We start from the raw sequence: 22090 nt of genomic DNA, 5'->3' as shown, positions 1-22090 counted from the left end.
GAACGTGGAATGCTCTCCGCTAAAAAAGTCCATCTACTAAATCAACTCCGCCGAGTTCATCTCACGTATGAAAACGCACATAAAAAAAGTGCATGCTATGCATGCATTAAGCTGAAAATGGACCTCTCGCGTGCTTTTCACTCTTTTAATATGTCTAATGCTCTGTCACCGTAAAAGATATGCTCATAAATAGACCTACCCGTCTGCCTTACCCCACCACGGAAATACGGGGAATGAAAGGGTTTTGCGAGAGAATTCGCTACAAATTTACTTTTATTGCATATTTAATGAGTTTCTGTATACAATTAAACACAAAAATGATAAATCACTATACTCTCAAGTCTTTGTAATCGCACCTGTCATGCCCAACATGCAATCTGGCGGAAGAGAAGAATCGACAATTGTAGACTACGCAACGGTTTCTCTTAATATTTACATTTTTACGACAAGCTTTCAGTTTTCGATATCAACTGTTTTGTTTTATCCAGTTGCGCGAATGCATAACCGAAACAAGGGATTACCCAATTCGAACACACCTCACATTATTCATCAATCGCGTTGGCGTACATATCGAAATTAAAGAATTCAATCAAGTAATGAAAACACGAGTGGGATGCCCGCAAAAAAGTCGGAATAATTCTGGGCGTATCCGTTCGTCATGGGTCGATCTGGTACCAACACAAAACAAAATACCCAGTTTCAATCATCTTCTACTCCGTCGGTGAAACGGTTGCTATATATAAAGCGATATGGTTAGAATCAACAATACCTAAATAATATTAATACAAATAATCACAATATTGGTGTAGAAATAAAGTCGACTTATAACAGCAAAATTGCCTAATTATCACTACATTATACTTTATATCTGGAATAAATTGGCGCCGAAACAGATTTTCTTTAGTTCATCTGACTGAGATCCGTCGAATATACGTATCCTTTTTGCTGGAGAACGAAGAGGCGTTTTTCCACCGCTTCTTTATCTGGAACAAAAAACATAATAACTGTATTATTGCGTTTAGTTGTGTGATTGAGAAGCAAGGTGGACGACCGGATAAATAGACGTAAACGGGACATCGATATAGTGTTTTCATCCGCAAGATGCCGCCTAATAAGTAAACGAATTAAGGTTACTGCACTAGAATCGAGCAGATGCAATAATAAAAGTGTGTATAATGAACCTGCCGTTCCTGTTAGTTAGAAAACACAAGTTTTGAAGCCGGTTTTACAACATACTTGAAAATAGCAACCTAGGTCCCGTCTTTAGTTCGTTTACCGAAGAGATGGAGTGATCACGTGCGTTTCGAGTGCCTACAAAGTGAGCGTTCAAGCTCAAAAAACTTGAAAATATGTTTTCCTGTTTGTAAATGCATCTTATATCCTCGTTTTTGAAAAAACTTACAACGTACTCTTTCCTCGTGTGGGAAATTACATAGATTCACCTTAGTTAAAAACACAAACTGATATTTTTTCTGAAGCAAGACAGTGGGATTAAAAAAGTGTTTAGAGTTGAGCGTGTTTTTGAAATTGTAGTAAACAAATTTGCTCTGTGATCAAATTGTTGGAGGTCAAGGTGATTATTATTCTTGGTCTCAAAACATGAGAGCTTTTATCATACGGTAATTTGTGTCGCCACATCATAGTTTTATTGCATGTCCCAAATTTCAATTTTGACACGTTTTTTAAGTCGCGTTACTCCTCTCACTTTTTTAATATTTAATTAAGTATTCCATGAAGAAGGCCACATTAGTCACCTATTTTAGGAATATCGTCTAGATGGTAAAATGCTAACAAAAATTTGTCCAATCATCCCCACCAACAATTTGATAAATGATAAATTTTATAACATAAAATGCAATGTACTCGAGGTTTATGAATCCGCTTTGAGTTTTACCCCAGGGATCCGGATATTCCACCAAAAAATATAATTTTACCGTGTGATTTTTTAAATGTCTGCTCTCGTTGGCCACGACGGGTACGTCATCAGCGCAATTGCAACAGCGTCATGGCCAATTATAGCAGAAATTTAAAAAATCACCCGACATAGGAACGTTTTATAGTAATATACATAGTATCGACCGGTTGTAGCGCATTTCATTAGAGCGATGGTAGACGGTTCGATTTCCTCACGGGACATTTTTCACTTTCCGAGCGTAAGCTAAGGAAGTATTGTAATCCAGTTCATCGGGCGATTCGCCACTTTTACGTTTTCTCAACGTTTCATGACCCCTAGAATACCAAAATATAGGTCTTTCGTTTCCGTCTGTCTGTCGTTTGTCCGCGTCTGTGTCTACTTTTATTACACAGATTCTAAACTGCCTGATCAATTGTTGTCAAATTTTGTATGTATATTACGAATATCGCGTTGATGGTAAAACTCTCTGATCATCTCCCACAACAATTTAATGAGGTCATCTCAATTTTTTTTTATAAAATAACATAATCCTCTACTTGAGGTTTATGAATTTGGTTGGATTTTATTTGTTATTATTATAATTTTAATTGTACAATTTTTCCTAATTAAGCTACGCATAATGCTAACTATACGAAACATGACTTTACATCATCTGAAGGGTCCAGGATTCATTCAATCTCGGCTTTATCAATTTTTTACTTCCCGAGCGTAAGCTCAGGAAGTATCGTAATCGAGTCCATCGGGCGAATTGCCACTTTCATAGTTTCTCGACGTGTCATGACTCTAGAGTACGAAAAAAATGATCTTCCGTTTCCGTCTGTCTATCTGTATCCATTTTTATTGGACACGTAATCTCCGAAACTGCTGGACCGATTGTTGTCAAATTTTGCACATGTTAGAAATATCTTGTAGATGGTTAAATAGTAACCAAAATTTGGTTAATTGCCCACCAACAATTTGATGACGTTATCTCCAAAATATATAGTTAAAAGTGCGAATTTTCACCCTAGACATCCAGAATTTTTAGAAAAAATTTAAAACTGAATAGAATAATTGCAATATAACTTTCAAACTACAAAGCCGATTGCTCGGAAATCTTGCAAATATTTTAAGGTTATCGTAATCATGGTAAATCGTTTCCATAGTAACGAGTTAAATTCCTAAATCTACCCGAAATGTGCAAAACATGATGAATTTTTACGTGTGATTTATCATTGCATTCATATTTTTTAGATATGCTTATACAGGTGGCTCAAAAAAATTAATGAATGTGTCAATTTATTTTATTGATTAAATCAGGGACGGCTCACTCCATTTGCCCAGAAAATTTTGGGAATATAATACTGTTTTTTAGTATTACAGTGCACCAAACCTAGGTGTCCTTGCAAAAATGTTGATGACGTCATCGCAAAATTCTGTAAAGTAAAAATTCAACTCAAAAATGCTGGATATGTTTCAATGTATTTTAGCAGTTCGTACATATCTCTACTCTAAATTTTAGGTGTTATTTTAATTTTATAATTTTTCGAAGAAGCTGAATTTGTTGGATTGTTACTTTGGACAATGTTTTCGCATTAAGAAAATCTCACAAACTCCGAAGAAATATTTTTTTTGCTTTCAAACAATTAAGCAAGTTATCAGAAACAATCGTAAATTCTTACCGTCCGCAGTCTCCGCTTTCTGTTCTGAGTTTATGGTTTCTTAGAAAAATCGAGTCCTCGATAGCAGATCCACTGTTTTCTTTGATATTTCGATGTTTTGAGTGTCACCTTATTTAGTTAGAATTGCTTACACAGAATGACTCAAGAAGCTTAAGGAATGGGGCAATTTCTTATTTAATTATTGTTATTGTTGCTTCATTAATTTTTATTTTAACTTATTAGGGTTACCATAAAAAAAATCGCAAAATCAGATTTTATATATTTTCGAAATGTTGGATAAGTACTTCAAAGTGTGTTAATTACAATGAGGAACCCGAAGTAGAGGCTGATTTTTATTGATTTTACGGTATACTGAGGCAAAAAAATATATAAGATTTGATTTTACCAGTTTTATTTTTGTGACAACCCTTGTAAGTTAAAATTAACGTTAAAGTAAAGGTAAAGAAGCGTGTGTCTCAAGCGAATTTTTCCATTATAAAATTTTGCAATGACGTCATCAACATTTTTTCAAGGACACGTATATCAATTTGGATAGTGTAGTGTACTACTAATAATAACAGTATTGTAATCCCAAATTTTCTGGAAAATGGAGTGAGCGAATCTAATTCTTAATTTTTTGAGTCACCCTGGATAAGGAGTGCATTGATAAGCCGCAAGTATGTATAGAGTCATAATATTTTGCATATTTAGCAGAGAGGATTTATTGGACAAAATTTTGACATGACGTCATCAAGTTTTTGTGAAGGGATAAACAAATAAATTTTGATCAACGGTTTATTTTATCATGATTACAATAATCCTAAAACGTTTGCAAGATTTCAGAGCAAACGGTTTTGCAGTTTCAAAATCCAATTGTAAAATGTTTTTATACAATTTTGTTTTTTTTTTCCAAAACTCTAGACGTCTAGGGTGAAAATTTGACACGGATTTATACACCACAAAAGCAGGAGTATCGTATTTTAGAAAATTAAAAGCAAATTTACTATTGTAAACTTTGGATATGGCGTCATTACATTGGTAGTGGGGATGATGATTAGTCAAATTTGACAAGATCCGGTCCAGTAGTTCGTAGATTATCTGTCTAATAAAAATTAACACATTCGATAAACAGACGGAAACGAAAGACCACTTTTTTAGTACACCAGAGACCATGCAACGTCAAGAAAATATTAAAGTAATCAGGCGCCCGATGGACCCGATTACAAGACTTCCTTAACTTACGCTCCAGAAGCAAAAAACTACTAAATAAACATTATTGAAAATACGCCCCAAAAATATTTTCGAAATTAGAACTTCAAGTGAATCTATATGCACTGGTTATTAAATTTAGTTCCGCTAAGGAAATAATTCGTGAGTTCACTGTAATGCCAAAGTGGGATATTTTTATATTCCCGGAATGCTTTATACTACCGAGTAATGGGTGATTGAAAACTTCTAATTTTGACGGATGAGATTTAATAAAAAAAAAAACAAAATTTTTCTATAGCCCACCCCGATCTGAAAGTTTTTAATTACCCGCTACATGTGATTTTTTTTTCGACAGTTCAATGTGATTTTTATCACATTTTGTATACAAATGATTATAGAATTCATCAAGTTGCCTTTGAAATTTCGGAAATTTGCCACCCCATTTTGATCGCTGATGACAACTCCTCGCTTATTACATATACACATAATCTACTTTTTTAACCTTTTTTTAATGTCTGTGCTGTCCGATAGATAGGCAACCCATAATTCGACTCGAATGATTTGATATCAACTGTCAAACGGTAAAAAGAATAATTCCTTACTAAACATTCAGTGATCGATGTTCCAGAACTAACTTGATGCATAATCTTTTATTATCACTTTGCATAATAATTTGTTTGATTACATATTTCACAATCATATATTAAGTAATTATTAATAAGTTTATTCAGTATTTACCCAACTCAAGAACATATTTCTATGTCCACATTGGCAAGAATTATTATTGGAGGCGAAAGTCCGATAGTTTACCTAATTTCCATATTTTGTAACAATGTTTGAACAGATATTAAACCGCATTGTGGATGTTCAATAACTTGTGCAAACCGCAACAAACAAAGAAAAAGTACCTAGAAAACGCCAACACTTTTTCCAGTTTTTCGGATTTTTTATTCATGAAAATGTATTTTCCAAATGTAGATGCATGAATGAATGTACATAGTATAAAATTTGTTGTAAAACGGTATGTTTCTGTTTCTGTCTTCGTCAGACACAGTGTAAGTACATAAGTATGCAAGTATCAGTTTTTACGCAGAAACCGAAATATACTACATGTAATAGTTTTACAACACCTTGCTAAAATTATAAGAATTGCACTGTAGTGTTGAGCTTGGACCATATTAGCAATTCTCCCCTACATGAAATGTCATGGTAGTGGTCTTAAAATAATAGTTTTAAACGAGAACACTGTCTTAGTTGAAATTTCATAATCCTACTTGTTTGTTCACCGTCAACAAACGTCGGTTTTGCACGTGACGGTTTCGTACAAAGTTTGGTTAATCTAGTTAAAATTATTTTCCGGGTTGCTTTTTGTGTTTAATTAGCTCTGTAAATACGCGTTTTCGCAGTTCTTTGACTAGTCGTCAAAAAAAAAAAATTTGGCTGATTTGTTTCTGGAAATAGGGTTTAGAGGCCCTTCTAATCAGAGAATAAAATTATTACCAAAAATTGATACATTACAGTGTTAATTTAATTCACTTATATGAAATCCTTGTTAGTAGAACAGATTTTGTTGGTTTTGTTTGCTTTATGAATATATATTTTACGTAGAACCCCAATTTTGGATTGTATTCGTAATATTTTTATTACTGATAATACTCGGAATTGGGGGAGGTTCAAGATTTTTTGTTTTCGTTTGTGTCCTTGTAGTTATTTCACTTCTTATATCCTACCATTTTGTTGTCAATTGTGAGTAAAATTTCCCTTCAGGACACATTTTACTGTGGCTTTCGTACTTTTCATTTTCATTTTTCATTTTTTCGTTTTTTTTTATCACAATTTTCCGTTTTTTTCATTTTCTTTCATTTTTCAATTTTTCAAGTTTTACATATTTCGATATCATAATTTTTCGTTTTTTCAACTTTAATCTTTTCAATTTTTCAATTTCTGAACTTCCAAATTATTTTATTTTTCGTTTCTGTAATTTTTCGATTTTTCGTATTTTCTAGTTTTTGGTTTTTATTTTTCATTTTCCCAATTTTGTATCACGATTTTTTGTTTTTTCATTTTCTTCCATTATTCATTTTTTCCACTTTAACATGTTTCGATTTCATAATTTTTCGTTTTTTCAAGTTTAATTTTTTCATTTTTTCGTTTCCTTAATTTTTTAAATTCTTGGTTTTTATTTTTCAATTTTCAGTTTCTCGATTTTACATCACAATTATTCGTATTTTCATTTCCTGTATTTTTACAATGTTTCTTTCGATTTTATTATTTTTCGATATTCAGTTTTTCAAATTTTCAGTTTTAGATTTTTCAGTTTCCCGCTTTCCCTATTTTTAATTTCATAATTTTTGGATTTCCAGTTATACAAGATTTTCCGATTGTTTTAATTTTCAATATTTCGATTTTACAATACATATTTCGTTGTTTTGATTTTAAGTTTCTTAATTTTCAATTTTTGGAATTTCCAAATTTTTCCATTTTTTCCTTTTTTCAACTTCTATTTTTTCAATTCTTCAATTTCTTGACTTTCAAATTTTTCAATTTTTATTCCTTTCCTCAATTTTTCAAGTTCTTGGTTTTTTATTTTTCTTTTTCCCGTTTTTTTTTAATAACAATTTTCCGTTTTTTTTCATTTTCTTTCATTCTTAAATGTTTCCATTTTTACATATTTCGATTTAATAATTTTTCGTTTTTTCAACTTTGATTTTTTCAATTTTTCAATTTCTCGACTTCCGATTTTTTAATTTTCTTTTTCTGGATTTTACATCACAATTTTTCGTTTTTTCTTTTCCTGTATTTTTACAATGTTTCTTTCGATTTTATCATTTTTCTTTATTCAGTTTTTCAAATTTTCAGTCTTAGATTTTTCAGTTTCCCGCTTTCTCATTTTTAATTTTATAATTTTTGGATTTCCAGTTATACAAGATTTTCCGATTGTTTTAATTTTCAGTATTTCGATTTTTGAATTTTTAGTTTGTACAATTTTTGAAGTTCTTGATTTCCAATTTTTGGAATTTCCAAATTTTTTGTTTTATAGATTTTCATGCTTTCATTTTCTTTCATTTTTCAATTTTTCCATTTTTTTCATTTTTCGTTTTATTTCCTCTCCGAAATTTTTCAAGTTCTTGGTTTTTATTTTTCATTCTCCTGATTTTTTATCACAATGTTTCCATTTTTACTTGTTTCGGTTTCATAATTTTTCGGTTTTTAAACTTTAATTTTTTCAATTTTTCAATTTCTCGACTTCCAAATTTTTCAATTTTTCGTTTCTGTAATTTTTCATTTTTCCGTTTCCTCAATTTTTCAAGTTCTTGGTCTTTATTTTTTATTTTCCCGATTTTTTATCGCAATTTTTAATTTTTTTCGCTTTCATAATTTTTTGATTTTTCAACTTTAATTTTTTCGATTCTTGAATTTCTTGACCTCCAAATTTTTCGTTCTTTTAATTTTCAATTTTTCACTGTTTCGTTTTCTCAATTTTTCAAGTTCTTGGTTTTTGTTCTTCATTTTACCGATTTTTTATCACAATTTTTCGTTTTTTCAGTTTCTTTCATCTTTTATTTTTCATTTTCCCCATTTTTTATCAAAATTTTCCGTTTTTTCATTTTCTTTCATTTTTCAATTTTTCCATGTTTCGGTTTCAAAATTTTTCGTTTTAACTTTTTCAAGTTCTTGGTTTCCAGTTTCTCGATTTTTTATCAGAATTTTTTGTTTTTCCATTTTCTTTCATTTTTCATTTCTTCCATTTTAACATGTTTTGATTTCATAATTGTTTCTTCAGCTTTAATTTTTTCAATTTTTCGACTTTCAAATGTTTCAATTTTTCGTTTCTTTAGTTTTTCAATTTCTCAATTGTTCAAATTCTTGGTTTTTAAGTTTCATTTTCTCGATTTTACATCACAATTTTTCATTTCGTTCTTTTTTACAAAGTTTCTTTCGATTTATAAAGTTTTTCACATTTTCAATCTTAGATTTTTCAGTTCCTCGCTTTTCCCATTTTTAATTTTGTAATTTTTGGATTTCCAGTTATACAAGATTTTCCGATTGTTTTAATTTTCAATATTTCGATTTTGCAATACATATTTTGTTTTTTCGATTTTTAAGTTTCTTAATTTTAATCTTTCGATTTTTGAATTTTTAGTTTGTTCCATTTTTAAGTTCTTTATTCCAATTTTTAGAATTTCCAAATTTTTTATTTTATACATTTTCGTGTTTTCATTTTTTCATTTTTCAAATTTTCCATTTTTTCATGTTTCGGTTGCATTTTCGTTTTTTCAACTTTAAATTTCTTCAATTTTTTAATTTGTTTTTTTTTTTCATTTTTTGATTTTTCACTTTCTGAATTTTTAATTTTTCGATTTTTCATTTTTATGTTTCCTCAATTTTTCAAGTTCTTGGAATTTATTTTTCATTTTACCTATTTTTCAATTTTCATTTTCTCGATTTTATATCACAATTTTTCGTTTTTACATTTTCTTTAATGTACAATTTTTCTTTTAATTTTATCATTTTTGTTGATCCACTTTTTAAGATTCTCAATCTTAGATTTTTCAGTTTTCCAATTATACACCATTTTCCCATTTCTTTTAATTTTCAGTATTTCGATTTTACAATACATATTTCGTTTTTTCGACCAATTTTTTAAAATTAAAATTACCTTCAAAAAAAACAAAATAAATTATTTTTAAATAAAATTCTTGTGTTAACACACCTTTAATTAATTACTAATGTAATGTCATTAAACAGAGCAACTTACATTTGATGAGCAGCGCCCTATCCTGCTGAGGTACTTGCTGTGACAAACTATGCAGCAGAATCTGCGCAGTTTGATACCGCTCAAAACACTGCTGCGGATTATCGAAGAGCTCGTCGAGCGCAGCGGCCTGACACTACAACACAAAAAATAACCCACCAATCAAAAATCGCCCACAACCACTCACGATTTGTACAGCGTGATCATACAGCAGCTTATCCGCCGTGATATCCGCAACCTTCGCCATGAGCTCCGTGCTGTTCATCTGCTTGCATTCGGCCAAGGTCGTCCTGAACTTGCTGTTCAGACTCGACATGACTGCAACGAAAACGATCATTCTAAACCGAGTCGAGCAATAGTACCTCGGTTACCATTTTTTACTTTCGAACTCGGCCGCAATTGGCCGGACTTCATTTGTGTGGTGGCCAGCGCTAATCCCGAGCCCAGAAGCTGCAAAGCTCGGACCAAAAGGACGAACCGCTCGGCCCTTTTCACCAGTTCGTTTTGTATTTGGGTTTGGAGGTGCACGGAGTCGTGAAGGGCTCCGATTGGTGTCGAACGCACGGCGGCCAGGTCTAGGATGCAGTTACAAAGGGCCAATACGAAATTGATTTTGGCTAGAGTTTCGTTGTGCTCTTTCTGGAAAAAGAAAGTAGGCGGTGAGGGAGGACGAAGTGCTGTGGGATTCGACTCCTGTATTTTGTTACTTATAATGAATAACTTAAGCAAAAAACAAATATTCGTTTATTGTTTCAGAAAGGAGTTTTTTGTGATGGGTAATTCGACGCCTGTCTTTTGTTATTTGCCATGAAAAGTTATAAAAAATTATTCTTTATTCCTTTAGACAGGGTTTTTTATGGTGATTAAGTTTTGTGAGTGCGTGATCAATAAGATATCAATCGCTTCAAGGTATGAATTACAGTCAAGCAAAAAAGGTCGGAATGTGTTATCACAAAGTCTAAATATAGGTTTTACTGTATAATTAAACACATCGTATCCTGCTATTAAAAGTTCTGAGTAAATAATTTTAAACACTTGCAATTATTTAACGAGCGGTTAACTAAACAATTACATAAGCGTTATCAAGTTTTGTGTGTCTGAAAGCTTAATTCGCATTGTATGCATGTAACTATTTATAAACTGAAGTTTAAATTATATTAAAAACATACATGCAGATAATTAACTCATGAAAAAATTCGCCGTTTAAAAGTAAAAATTAAGTTTGAAGAATTTACAATTACGAGTCAAATTTTTAAATGATATTTCTAGGAAATTTTAAATACAAAATTATACTAGAAATTAATGGGGTATTTGATAATAATACAGCGTTCTAATTGTTGCCAATTTTCTAACATGCAAACAGAAACAATTTAAATTCTTTACATTTTTCTTTCCACATAAAGACCTAAATACGCATAAATTAGATAAAAAATTTATAAACGCATTCAATCGTGTCAAAAATTTAATGTCGCTTGTTTCATGTAGGTATGAATATTGTGAAGGCTAAAAATCGTAAATTCTCTTTTCTGTACCATTACCATGCAGAGTTTAAAAAGCTTTCCAATACAATTTAAGTGGGATTTATAAACTTGCTGTTGACGTTGAAGTTCCCGCTGGCGTTTTTAAAGGGGTTGTAGAAGAAAAGTGGACGATTTAAGTTGATTACCACAAAAATTTACCATTTTAGTTATGTTTTAATTATCTTGTTGTCGAAATAAGTCTACACATATTAAGAAAAAAAAAAAAGGCAAAATGTAGCCCCGCCCTATCTCAATTGTGATGATTTTTTTATTCGTCGTGAGCCAAGGGGGCGGAGCTTAACTGCAAAACCCTTATTTCTCTACGAGAAACAAAAAACATGGTTTTGAGTATCATGTTGTTCAAACAATACCTGTATAATAAGAAAAAAATAAAGCCAAAGATTGGGCCCCACCCATACCCGTCCCTTCTCAATTCTCAATTGTGATGACTTTTTCATTCGTTGTCAGATCGAGCGGCGGGGCTTAATTACAAGATCCATATTTGTCTACAAGAATTTTAAATGCATTTTAAACATGTTTTAAGTGTCTTGTTCCGAAAAGACGACTCCGTATATTACGAAAAAAAGCAAAATATCATCCGCCCTATCTCAATTGTGATGATTTTTTTTTAATCGTCGAGAGCCAAAGGAGCGGAATTTAATTGCAAAATTCTTATTATTTCTCTGCAAGAATTACCATGTAAGACATGTTTTTAAGTAACGTGTTATTCAAAGAATACTATGCATATTAAGAAAAAATTTAAAAATATAAATATTAAGCCCCACCCACACCTGCCCTGATCTAAATAGTAATGAAGTTTTCATTCGTTGGCAGATCTAGGAGCGGAGCCTAATTGCAAAATCCATATTTCCTTACAAAAATGTACCATTTTAAACGTGTTTTAAGTTTCGAAGAATAAAAAAAATCATCACAATTGAGATCGGGGTGGGTGGGCGGGGTTTATAATTTGCTTTTTTTTCTTAATATACATAGTATTCTTTGAACAACTTGATACTCAAAAACATGTTCTTAATTTCACAACCAAACTCGCGTGCACTTTAACAGGCGTTTTTCCCCAAGATTATATACGATGACGTCATGATTTTTAGGCGAGATAAATATATTAAATTTAATATGTGCAATTAAGATTATGACTAACTATAATGTTATTGTGTCAGCAGAAGGCCAAGAAAATCGGATTAACTTTTTCTAAGATAATCGATAAAATAAATCGGTTTAGACGAGGCTAATCCAAAAATTTACTGCTATTCGGACGTAGATCTCTAATTTTTTTGACAGCTGGAAATAAAATTGCCAGGATTACAGGAAACGTCTTCGGTGTAGAATTTGGAAGCGATGGAATTTATTTATATATTATTATTTAATGGCTCTTTACATTACTCTAAGAAACCATAAACTCAGAACAGAAATCGGAGACGGTTGACGGTTACAATTCACTATTGTTTCTGCTTATTCGATAATTTGCCTAATTTTTTGAACGTAAAAAAATATATTTCGTAGAATTTTGTGATTAAAGAAAAAATGAGGTTTTCTTAATACAAGCCCTGAAGAGTCCAACAAACTCAGCTTCTTCGAAGATAAAATTTAAGACACCCTATTATATATATTGAGTACATATATGTATGGACTGCTAGAGTACAATATATCGCAGGCTTTATTTTGAGAAATACTGAATAATAAAAATTAGAATAATAACAAACAAAATCAAGGCACATTCATAAACTAAAGGTACATGAATACGTTATTTTAGAATATTTATATGGCATACACTATGCAAAATTTTGAGATGACGTTCATCCAAATGTTCGTCGGGACACACTTTTGTTAGTGTTTTACCATCTGCACTACATTCGTAACATGGATATAAAATTAGACAACAATCGGTTCGATAATTTCGGAGATTATCTGTTTAATAAAAATCGACACAGAAGACAGATCGACAGACGGATACGCGAAACCTAATTTTTCATACTCTAGGGGCCATGAAAGTGGTCATTCGTTCGATGGACCCTATATTACCAAACTTTCTTAGCTTAAGCCCGGGAAATGAAAAATCGAAACATTTGATGCCGGACTACAATAAAGCTAAATGTGATTGACATTGTACAAAGTACACAATTTTTGTGTTTAGAAAAGATAAGAAAAGCTTAAAGCAAATTCTGATAAGTTAACCGCAGAAATAGGGAAACAGAAAATGTACACATTTGATAAGTCAAAAGATGAAAAATTTTACTTTTGCAGAAAATAAATATAACCAAAAAATATGTACATGTATTAAAAACAATAACAACCAAATGCGTAAACTAAAAACGTAATCATTATGTCAGTTTTAGATTTTTCTTGTTTATTCTATTTTTTAACGGAATTGAAACATTTTACTTTCCGAATCCATCGGGCGACTCGCTACTTTTATGTTTTCTCGACGTTCATGACCCCTAAATTACGAAAACATAGGTCTCTGGTTTCCGTCTGTCCATCTGTCTGTCTGTCTGCCATCTCTCGTCTGTCGCCTGTCCGGGTCTGTCAAATTTTGTATGTGTGTAAAACGCTAATCAACGATAATATGACGTCATCTCTAACTTTTACAGTAGTACATGTTACTTAAAATTTATAAAATAATCTCCTATATAATAAACTCCTTCACTTGTAGTTTATGAATCGTTTCTTGAGTTTTTACCCCTGGCATCTCGATTTTTGGGAAAAAAAATTAAAATTATTTTAAGGTTATCGAAAACATGGTAAATTGATCAAAATTTATCCGTTTACGACCCCCCTAAACACTGAAGGCGACGTCATCTCAAAATTTTAGAGGGTATGTCATTTACCAAAAGTCTTATCTTGGCAACTACTAGCCCCGCCCACCTATCCTTTACGTAATTTTTTCGGTATACTAGAGAACGGGTGGGTGGGCGGGGGTAAGTTTACCTTTTTCTTTTATAAGAAAATAGTAGCCCCGCCCACCCACCCCCTCTTCATTCCAGTGACTACTCTTGATATTGTTCAGTCATTTACCAAAATTAGTCTTATCTCAATAAATACTATTTTTCCTATTTTATTTTGCCAAATAAATCCTATCTAAAACGTGCAAAATATGATGAGTTTTTACTTGTGATTTATCAGTTCATTCATATTTTTTGGAATTGTTTATGCAGGGTGACTCGGATAAATTAATGAATAAGTCCTATCAAAAATGTGCAAATATGATGACTCGTGATTTATAATTACATTCATATATTTTAGAATTGCTTATATAGAGTGACTTAAAAATTAATGAATGAGAAAATTTATTTTTCTGATTAAATTAAGAACGGTTCACTCCATTTTCCCGAAAATTTGGGAATTAAATACTGTTACTGATTTTGTAAAGGAAAAACTCATTTGAAACATAAGCGTTGCAAGCTTCTTTCCATTTACTTTAACATTACATGCAATACATCTCATTATTTTAATAATAATAAAATAAAATTCGCAACATCAAATTTTGTAATTTTTCGAAAAAGTTGGATATGTTTTATTATACTTCAGAGGTGAGGTAGTTCTGTCGAAATAATTTTCAATGAATTTTTTTCTTAAATTATACCTGGCAAGTATGGATGCACTGATCGACTTTGGTAACTGTTAGAAATAGAAAAATTCAAAACCAAAGTTATACTGTACAGGATGTTCTTTTTTGGAGCGGCTACATACAACTTGTTTTTCTTTTTTTAATGGGACTAGACAAGAAGCATGTTTATTTGAAATTCTGGTCCGATGTCGCCACGGTTATTCCTAGGATTTTTTTTTTAATTTTCAAATGGAACACCTGTTTTTTATTATTGCATCTTATTCCGTTTTTACTGTCTTGCGTTTTATCTTAACAAAGTGAAAAACGCAGAAACACATTAAGATGCCGTACTAAAATACGGGGTGGTCTATGTGGAAAAAATGAAGTAGGCTTATTTAAAAATTGTTTATACAGGATGTTATTGAAAGGTAGGTACAACAAAATTGACAGTCATTCGCGAAGTCTAAGAAGTCTGAAAAACTTATTTTGGGTTATCAAAATTGTAAGGGGAAAATGTACCCTTATCCAACCTTTTTAGACGCTACTGAAGGATAAATAGGTAAAATTAATTTATTTTAGTAAATCCCAGCAACTGTAACAATAAAAATAAAAAAGACGATCTTTTTATCCGAGGCGTACAAAGAATTTGGACATGAATTTTAATAATTTTTATCTCTAAAAGGAGAATACATTTACCTGAACTTTTTTTTACTTTTAGCACCCATACTTCCCGACCAATTGCCGATTTTATTTTGTACAAACTTTTCAATAATACGCTGTATATTATATTATCAACGCGCAAATATTTGTTTATCTACCCATAAAACATTGCAAACCAATGTTAAGAATTTTCCACTATCAAAAAAGCAACAAAACTCAAATCATTTAGCAATGTTGTAAAACCTTAGAAGAAGCAAATTAGGGCATACAAAAATATATATGAGGTCCCAAAAACTTGTATAGCGTGCCTGAAAGACGCTCTGTATAGTTAAAATATTTTTTAAATATATAATTTAATACAATTATCAGTTTCAATAAAAGTTTAGGTTTTATGAAAGAAATAATTCATTAGTAATAATTAGAGTTGGACTATTATACTCTCTACTTTTACAGATATAGTATATACAGGGTGTTCCAGTTTACTTGTTCCACTTTAATATCTCAAATATTTAAAAAAATGGAAGTTTCAAATTTAGAACGATACACAAAAAATTATATAAAATGAATAAAATATTTGTTAGTATTACATGGTTTTTGGTTTTTCGGAAGTGATATTTACTTTTTCTCTCAAACGATATGGGATGGCTTTTTAAGTGCGTAAAGTACAATATTTTTCTTTTTTTTTTTAATAGTGTTGTACTTAATATGTAACACATTAAATTTAATGTTTTGTTCGAACATTTTAAATAACGCGGAAAATTCAAACTATTGCAATCTATCACAGTGTACACAATGTGAATGATAACGCACACTGCCAAAATTTTAAGAAGATTAGATAAGATGTTTTTAGACAATCGATTTTTGTAAGCATCTTGCAAGGTACTTCTAAGACAGGAAAATATATTTTTGAAACACAAGCAATCATTTTTTTAAACATCAATTAACTTTGTTTTAGATTTTAAATTAAAAAATCAAAAGTATAAAATGAAACTAAAAAATTCTGGTGCGCCGGTTGTTGACTATCACAAACATATTGGGTTTTTTTATTGATAAGTTATGAGTGGGTGCCCACTTGCTTCAACCCACCTTTGTACTATACATAAGTGTATACTGTGAACTCGTTTAATTGCATAATGATGCAAAAATGACATCACACTACCGTAAACACAATACGTCACAGATTAAACTGTAAACAAAACTCAAGTGGCCCCCGGTATAGTACGAAGTCATTGCTTTCGGTGTTTTTAAATGTATTAAAAACGTACAATTTATTCTTTACATTTTTAATCGATTATCTAACCAATATAAACATATAGGTGGTGTTTAAATTAACAATTTTCGAATAAAAAAAAAAGATAAAGGGAGTTAAAATTAAGTTATATCAAAATATTGCATAAGTTTATACACATGTAATTTTACACCTGAATTTAATAAATTGCCAATATAATACAAACTTACACAAAGTTGACAAGAGACTTAGTGATAATACTTGGCGCGACATATTTACAATCATAATTTCAAAGTATCTACTTGTCAAAAATAAAATTTATGACCCTACTTAGCGAAAACTTAAAAAAATATAAACCAAAAATTGTAACTTGTCACATTATTAAATTATTTATTCAGAACTTCTTTACTCATTTCCTGTGTAAAAATACGACTGGAACATAAATAACTCGTTTTTAGTAAGATCAAACTCTCCGCGTCAATATGACCTTTCAAGTTATTTTATCAGTGATTAATTATCACCAGATAATTAAGATTACGGAGAAATGCCACTCATCTCTCACTTTATTGAATAACCACTACCTTATTTTTAAGTACAAACCTCTAAAAGAGTCTCTTCTGGTAGCTCTGGTGCCAGGAACGTAATCGGATGCTGGTCGTAACTGTCATTAAACACCCCATAATTGCGTATTTCGGAAATTTCGGGCAAGGTCACAGCTCTGGTGCAATAGGGCATGTTGGGCGACCGATTGGGATTATTATTTTCATTATTTAAATTAGGGCTGCTCAAAATGGGCATTCGGGCCAAAGGCCCACTCAGCATGGGAGGAGACGTCCCTGAAAAAACTTTTCAACCATTGTCACACTAGCCAAAGCAACTAACCCGAACGTCGAAGAGGTGAATTGACAGGTGCCGTTTTTGCTACTGGTGACGGCGTCCAGAAGTTCGTCGGAGGCGGCGTCTCGCACAAGCTACCCCCGGAGGTAGATCGCCGCCGACCGCCGGGTGGTGTCCCGATTACAAATTTTACCTACCGAAAAAAGACGCGTATTCACACTAGAAATCGTCTTCAGAGAAAAAATACTTACAGAAGGTGGCGACAAGGAACTAATGTCGATGTCATTTTGCATTGGCCTGTTTTCCGATCGTTTCATACTGATCGGCTGTGATCTCGGCACATTGCTATTTACAACTGGCTGCTAATAAAACGTTTTAGGGGATAAATATGATTGTGGGAAAAAATACAACCTTATTGGGAGTTTGCACTTCTTCTTTCTTTTCAGTCTGACTGGTCATCTGCAAATATACATCTTTCATTGAGGGTACAGGAACCGGTTCTGCTACCGGCAAGAAGGTCGGTCTCACAGGACTCGCAACAGGACCACATGGTGCCGGTGGCGACCTCACCGTCGTCATTTTAAACCTATAAACCAAAACTGTCTACCCGATCTACAAACAAACACAACCCACTCACTGTTTCTCCAGTTCCACACTTTCAGTTGACTGGTCCGGGATGTTTCTCGACACTATAACATAATCATCTTCAGGGCTCGAACTAAGAGCAGTTCTTGTAGATCGTGGAGATTCTACAAGGAATGATGAGTATGATTTGTTAATATTGTCAAGAGAGGTGATGAGATGATGTAACACAATGATGATTAGTAGAAAATCTGAAACACACAAACCTGGTGGGTCCGGGTGCGAAACCGAGTTGCCTCTGACGGGGCGCGGACTGCTCACTGGCACGGTGGAGGTACTTGGTGGAGTGCCGATGGGTAAAGGCATATCTAGGGCTTCTTATGAAACGCTGTTTTAGAAAAAAGTGCGACTTACCACTTTGCAGGGGGCTGGTAGCTTTTGGTGTTTCCACCCTCTTCAAGAATCTGTGGTTGAAAAATTGATCGAAGTTCATTCGTTCTTTGGCGTTGCGCTTGAGGAGACCCAGGAGAAGGTCGGTCAATTCAGGGCTGGTACCGTGAGGAATCCTGGACAACATATACGCAATTTTTATGCAAATTTCAGACCTCCATCTTTAAACATAGCAGAGCAAGTGGAACTTTTACATGAAGCACACTATATATTTGAAAACATAAAAATAATGTTATGAAGTTTTAAATCAATTCTATCACACCGTCACATAAAAACCTTCACTGTTGACTAAGCAGAATTTCTAATGTACACAAATAAAAATGCTGACATCAAAATACCGAAAATAATTTCGACTTAATACGTTTAAAATCACTATAAAACTTCTATGTAAAATGAAACCCAAACCTAAAATGGGATCAGTTTCTAATCCCATTTTTTTATTCCAAAACTTAAAAAAAATACAGCTTTTTCAAAAAAACGATTTTTATGGTCAGCCCTGTAACTTAAAATAAGGATATGTGTGGACTGTTAAACTACAGGTAAAAAACGCTGCGTAATGGCGTAAATAACACCCTGGTAGTCCCTGCACCGTGGAGGACGCCCAGTCCAAGGGGCGCAGTCCGCATAGACCCGGACATTAATAAATATTGTTACGAAATAAATCAACACGCCGCCCCAGTACAATGCCTATGGGTTTTCTAGTTTGAAAGATGATGAGCGGTGGTAACTCATCATCGGTGACGGCGGCATTCGAATAAAGAAAAGCCCGGAAGCGGAAGTCGCGACGGGTACTCCAAAAAAATCTCGATTGCGAAATATCTAGAAAGGAACGTATGGGTTTAAATAGAGGCCACCTTTGGGAGCAAGTTAGTCGAGTCCAATCAATGGTGAGAGAATTTAGGTATAGTCAAATCCATTCCAGTCGAGTCGAAATTATTCTGTACAAAATCGTTGTATACTATTTAGTCGTGTAAATTAGTACTCCACTGAGAAATGAATTGTTGAGTTTTACCCAGGCCGATTTTAAATACCCGTAAAACATAAAAATATTTATAAAACAGATACCTATCATCCATAACTTCGACTGTTTATACCGTGTGTTCGAAAAACAAACTCCGCAGCAATCTTATTTTTTCGAGTAGAGCATTGTAATCCGTTAAATTCGATTTAATTTGAAAAATTAATTTTTAACGCTAATTTGTTTTTGCCCACGACATTAAAGTTTTTACTAAATGACGCCCTATATATTTTTTAGAGATTCTTGTAGATTTTTTTCTGAATTTACTGATGTATTCGATGTTTTTAGACATTAATATGTACATAGGTAATTTAATATTTCCAATAAAATGTTGTACTAAATGAATTATTTTCGTGTAGAAGAATTTTAATTTTCAAATTTAAATACTTCTGTATGTTAACAAAAGTTACACAAATTACTAACACAAATTTTAGCATGAATAACTACGAGTACATTTGTAGGCAAATGACTGTGCTAATATTCATTCAAAATTCACAAGAATTAAATTAATTTGTAGCACAACTTTTTAATAAAATGTGACATCATGATACAAGAATGAATTCCTAAAAAAATTTGTACAAGAATCTCTAACAAAAATATGTAAGTGATTTAAAAAGAAGTTGAATATCCTAAACAGAAATACATGAACATTAAATATTAATTTTTCAAATCAGCTCGTAGTATATTTAAATCGATTTGGCGTTTCACACAATGATATATGCGAAAAACTGGGACAGCTATGGGTGTGAGATTTTTTTTTTTTCGAACCGACGGTACATTGCAAGAGTTCGACTATTAAGCACGTACAGAATAAGCGGCGGCAGATCAAAAGTATCCACCAAGCATGCATGTTCTAAAAAATAACATGAATTAAACAATAAAAATAATAATAATCAGGGTTGGCTTGATGTAGATGGCGATTTAAAGCAAGTAATGTCATTAAAAAAACTTGCTCATTTATCACTATTTTCAAATTACAAAATATAACGCACATTACGATCTTTTTAAATGTAGTTTAAATCGAAATGAATTGAACAGACTTGAATAAGGTATTTCCAACAAAATAAAACGTTAATTTTGTGATTGTTTTTACTTCTCGATGTTTCATGACTCCTAGAGTATCCTTTTCCGTCTGTTTGTCGTTTCTTGCCTGTGTCGATTTCATTAGACAGATCATCTCCGAAACTATTGGACTGATTGTTACCAAATTTATTTGTATTTTAGGAATATCGTGCAGAAAGTAAAACTAACAAAAATTTGTCTGATCATCCCCACCAACATTTCGATGACGTCACCTAAATCTTTTCATAGTAAATGTTATTTAAATTTTATTATTATATTAACATAATCCGCTTAGATTTTTTTCACTGTAAGGGTCATTATAAAAAAATAGAAATCGCAGAATAAAATTTTATAATTTTTTGAGGAAGCTGTACTTGTTGGAGTGTATTTCAGGGGGGGAGGAAAGTGGTCTACTACCCTAGAGACCAATTTCTTATTTTAAGAACAGGTATATACATATAAGAAAACATTAATTAAATATATTCGAGTAAAGTTTGTAAACATAAATAAGAATATTACTATTTACAATAAATTCTCTTTATTACTCAAAACTCACAGAAACATGATTCAAACATACGCGAATCGCATGCTTGTGAATTTCACCATAATTACAACTCCTAACTTTTAATTTTTCTATCTACTTTTTAGAGTTTTAATTCCCTATAATCGAAATAAAAAATTTAAAATAAATTAGTCGAAGAATATTTCGACAGAACTTCTCTCGCCCCTCAAGTACAGTCGAACAAATACAGCTTCGAAAAATTTAACTTAACTTTGAAATTTTTTTATGATGACTCCTATCAGTTAAAATTAAAATATGCTACCGGTTAAGAAGCATCGCATGCATATGTCTTTAGTGAGTTTTTCCACATATTTTTTTTTTATGATGTCATCAACATTTTAGCAAGGACACGTACGTCAATTTGAATAGGTGCAGTGTAATACTATTAATAACAGTATTGTATTCTAGATGTACTGTACATTTGCGGGAAAATGGGATGGGTAATATAACATGTCGCCTCATTCATTAATTTTTTTTGAGTCGCTCTGTATAAGTAGTTCTAAAAAATGTGAATGCGTTGATAAACTACAAGTACAGACTCTGAATACTTATTATGCGTATTTTAGATTTATTTGGTAAAATTTTGAGAAGGGGCAAATTTTGATGAAGCTTTGTAGCTTCAATGTTAAATTGCAAAATGTTGTTACATTTTTTACATTTTTTTTTCAAAAATCTGGATATCTAGGGTAAAAACTCAACACGAATTCATAAACTATGAGTGGAGGACTATACTATTTTATAAAATTTAAGTAACATTTACCATTTAAGTTGAAAATGGCGTCATTTCATTGGTGGTGGGAATGATTATACAAATTTTGGTTAGCGTTTTACTATCTACGCGGAAACGGGAGATCTATTTTTTCGTACTCTGAAACGTCGGGAAACCATGAAAACAGTAATTTGCCTGATGGACTCTATCACAATACTTCTTTAGGTTAGGCTCAGGAAGTCATACGGGGAGGTCTTGAGAAATTAGCTGAATATTTGAAGAAAAAGAGAAATAGGAAGAGCAGAAAATGTAATATGGCAAAAATAGAAACGAACGATGAGTGACGGCTAAAAAAGCAAGACGTTAATATAATTCGA

General features: G+C 32.1%; 1 protein-coding gene across 6 annotated transcripts in view; it reads right to left on the bottom strand.

Moving 5' to 3' along the window:
- Window positions 1-255: 255 nt before the first annotated feature.
- The window catches only part of LOC135133330 (serine/threonine-protein kinase unc-51), a 33844-nt gene continuing 12009 nt past the window's right edge, over window positions 256-22090 (bottom strand). For 2 of the 6 annotated variants that reach the window (XM_064061704.1, XM_064061705.1), the window contains 11 exons: window positions 18327-18478; window positions 18179-18280; window positions 17968-18079; window positions 17742-17916; window positions 17582-17692; window positions 17376-17523; window positions 17094-17338; window positions 9892-10159; window positions 9708-9838; window positions 9524-9656; window positions 256-983 (listed from right to left, as the gene is read on the bottom strand). In XM_064061704.1, the coding sequence (XP_063917774.1) occupies window positions 901-983; window positions 9524-9656; window positions 9708-9838; window positions 9892-10159; window positions 17094-17338; window positions 17376-17523; window positions 17582-17692; window positions 17742-17916; window positions 17968-18079; window positions 18179-18280; window positions 18327-18478 (1660 nt within the window). In that variant the 3' untranslated portion in view covers window positions 256-900. The remainder of the gene's footprint in view (window positions 984-9523; window positions 9657-9707; window positions 9839-9891; window positions 10160-17093; window positions 17339-17375; window positions 17524-17581; window positions 17693-17741; window positions 17917-17967; window positions 18080-18178; window positions 18281-18326; window positions 18479-22090) is intronic. The other 4 variants (XM_064061710.1, XM_064061707.1, XM_064061706.1 and 1 more) reach the window with 4 other exon arrangements.

Source organism: Zophobas morio, unplaced genomic scaffold, assembly GCF_036711695.1.
Source record: "Zophobas morio isolate AGI-343-1 ecotype UQ-CSIRO unplaced genomic scaffold, CSIRO_AGI_Zmor_V1 ptg000021l, whole genome shotgun sequence".
Lineage (NCBI taxonomy): Eukaryota > Metazoa > Arthropoda > Insecta > Coleoptera > Tenebrionidae > Zophobas > Zophobas morio.
Note: the sequence above shows the minus strand (reverse complement) of the source record. Positions and strands in the feature narration are given on the sequence as shown.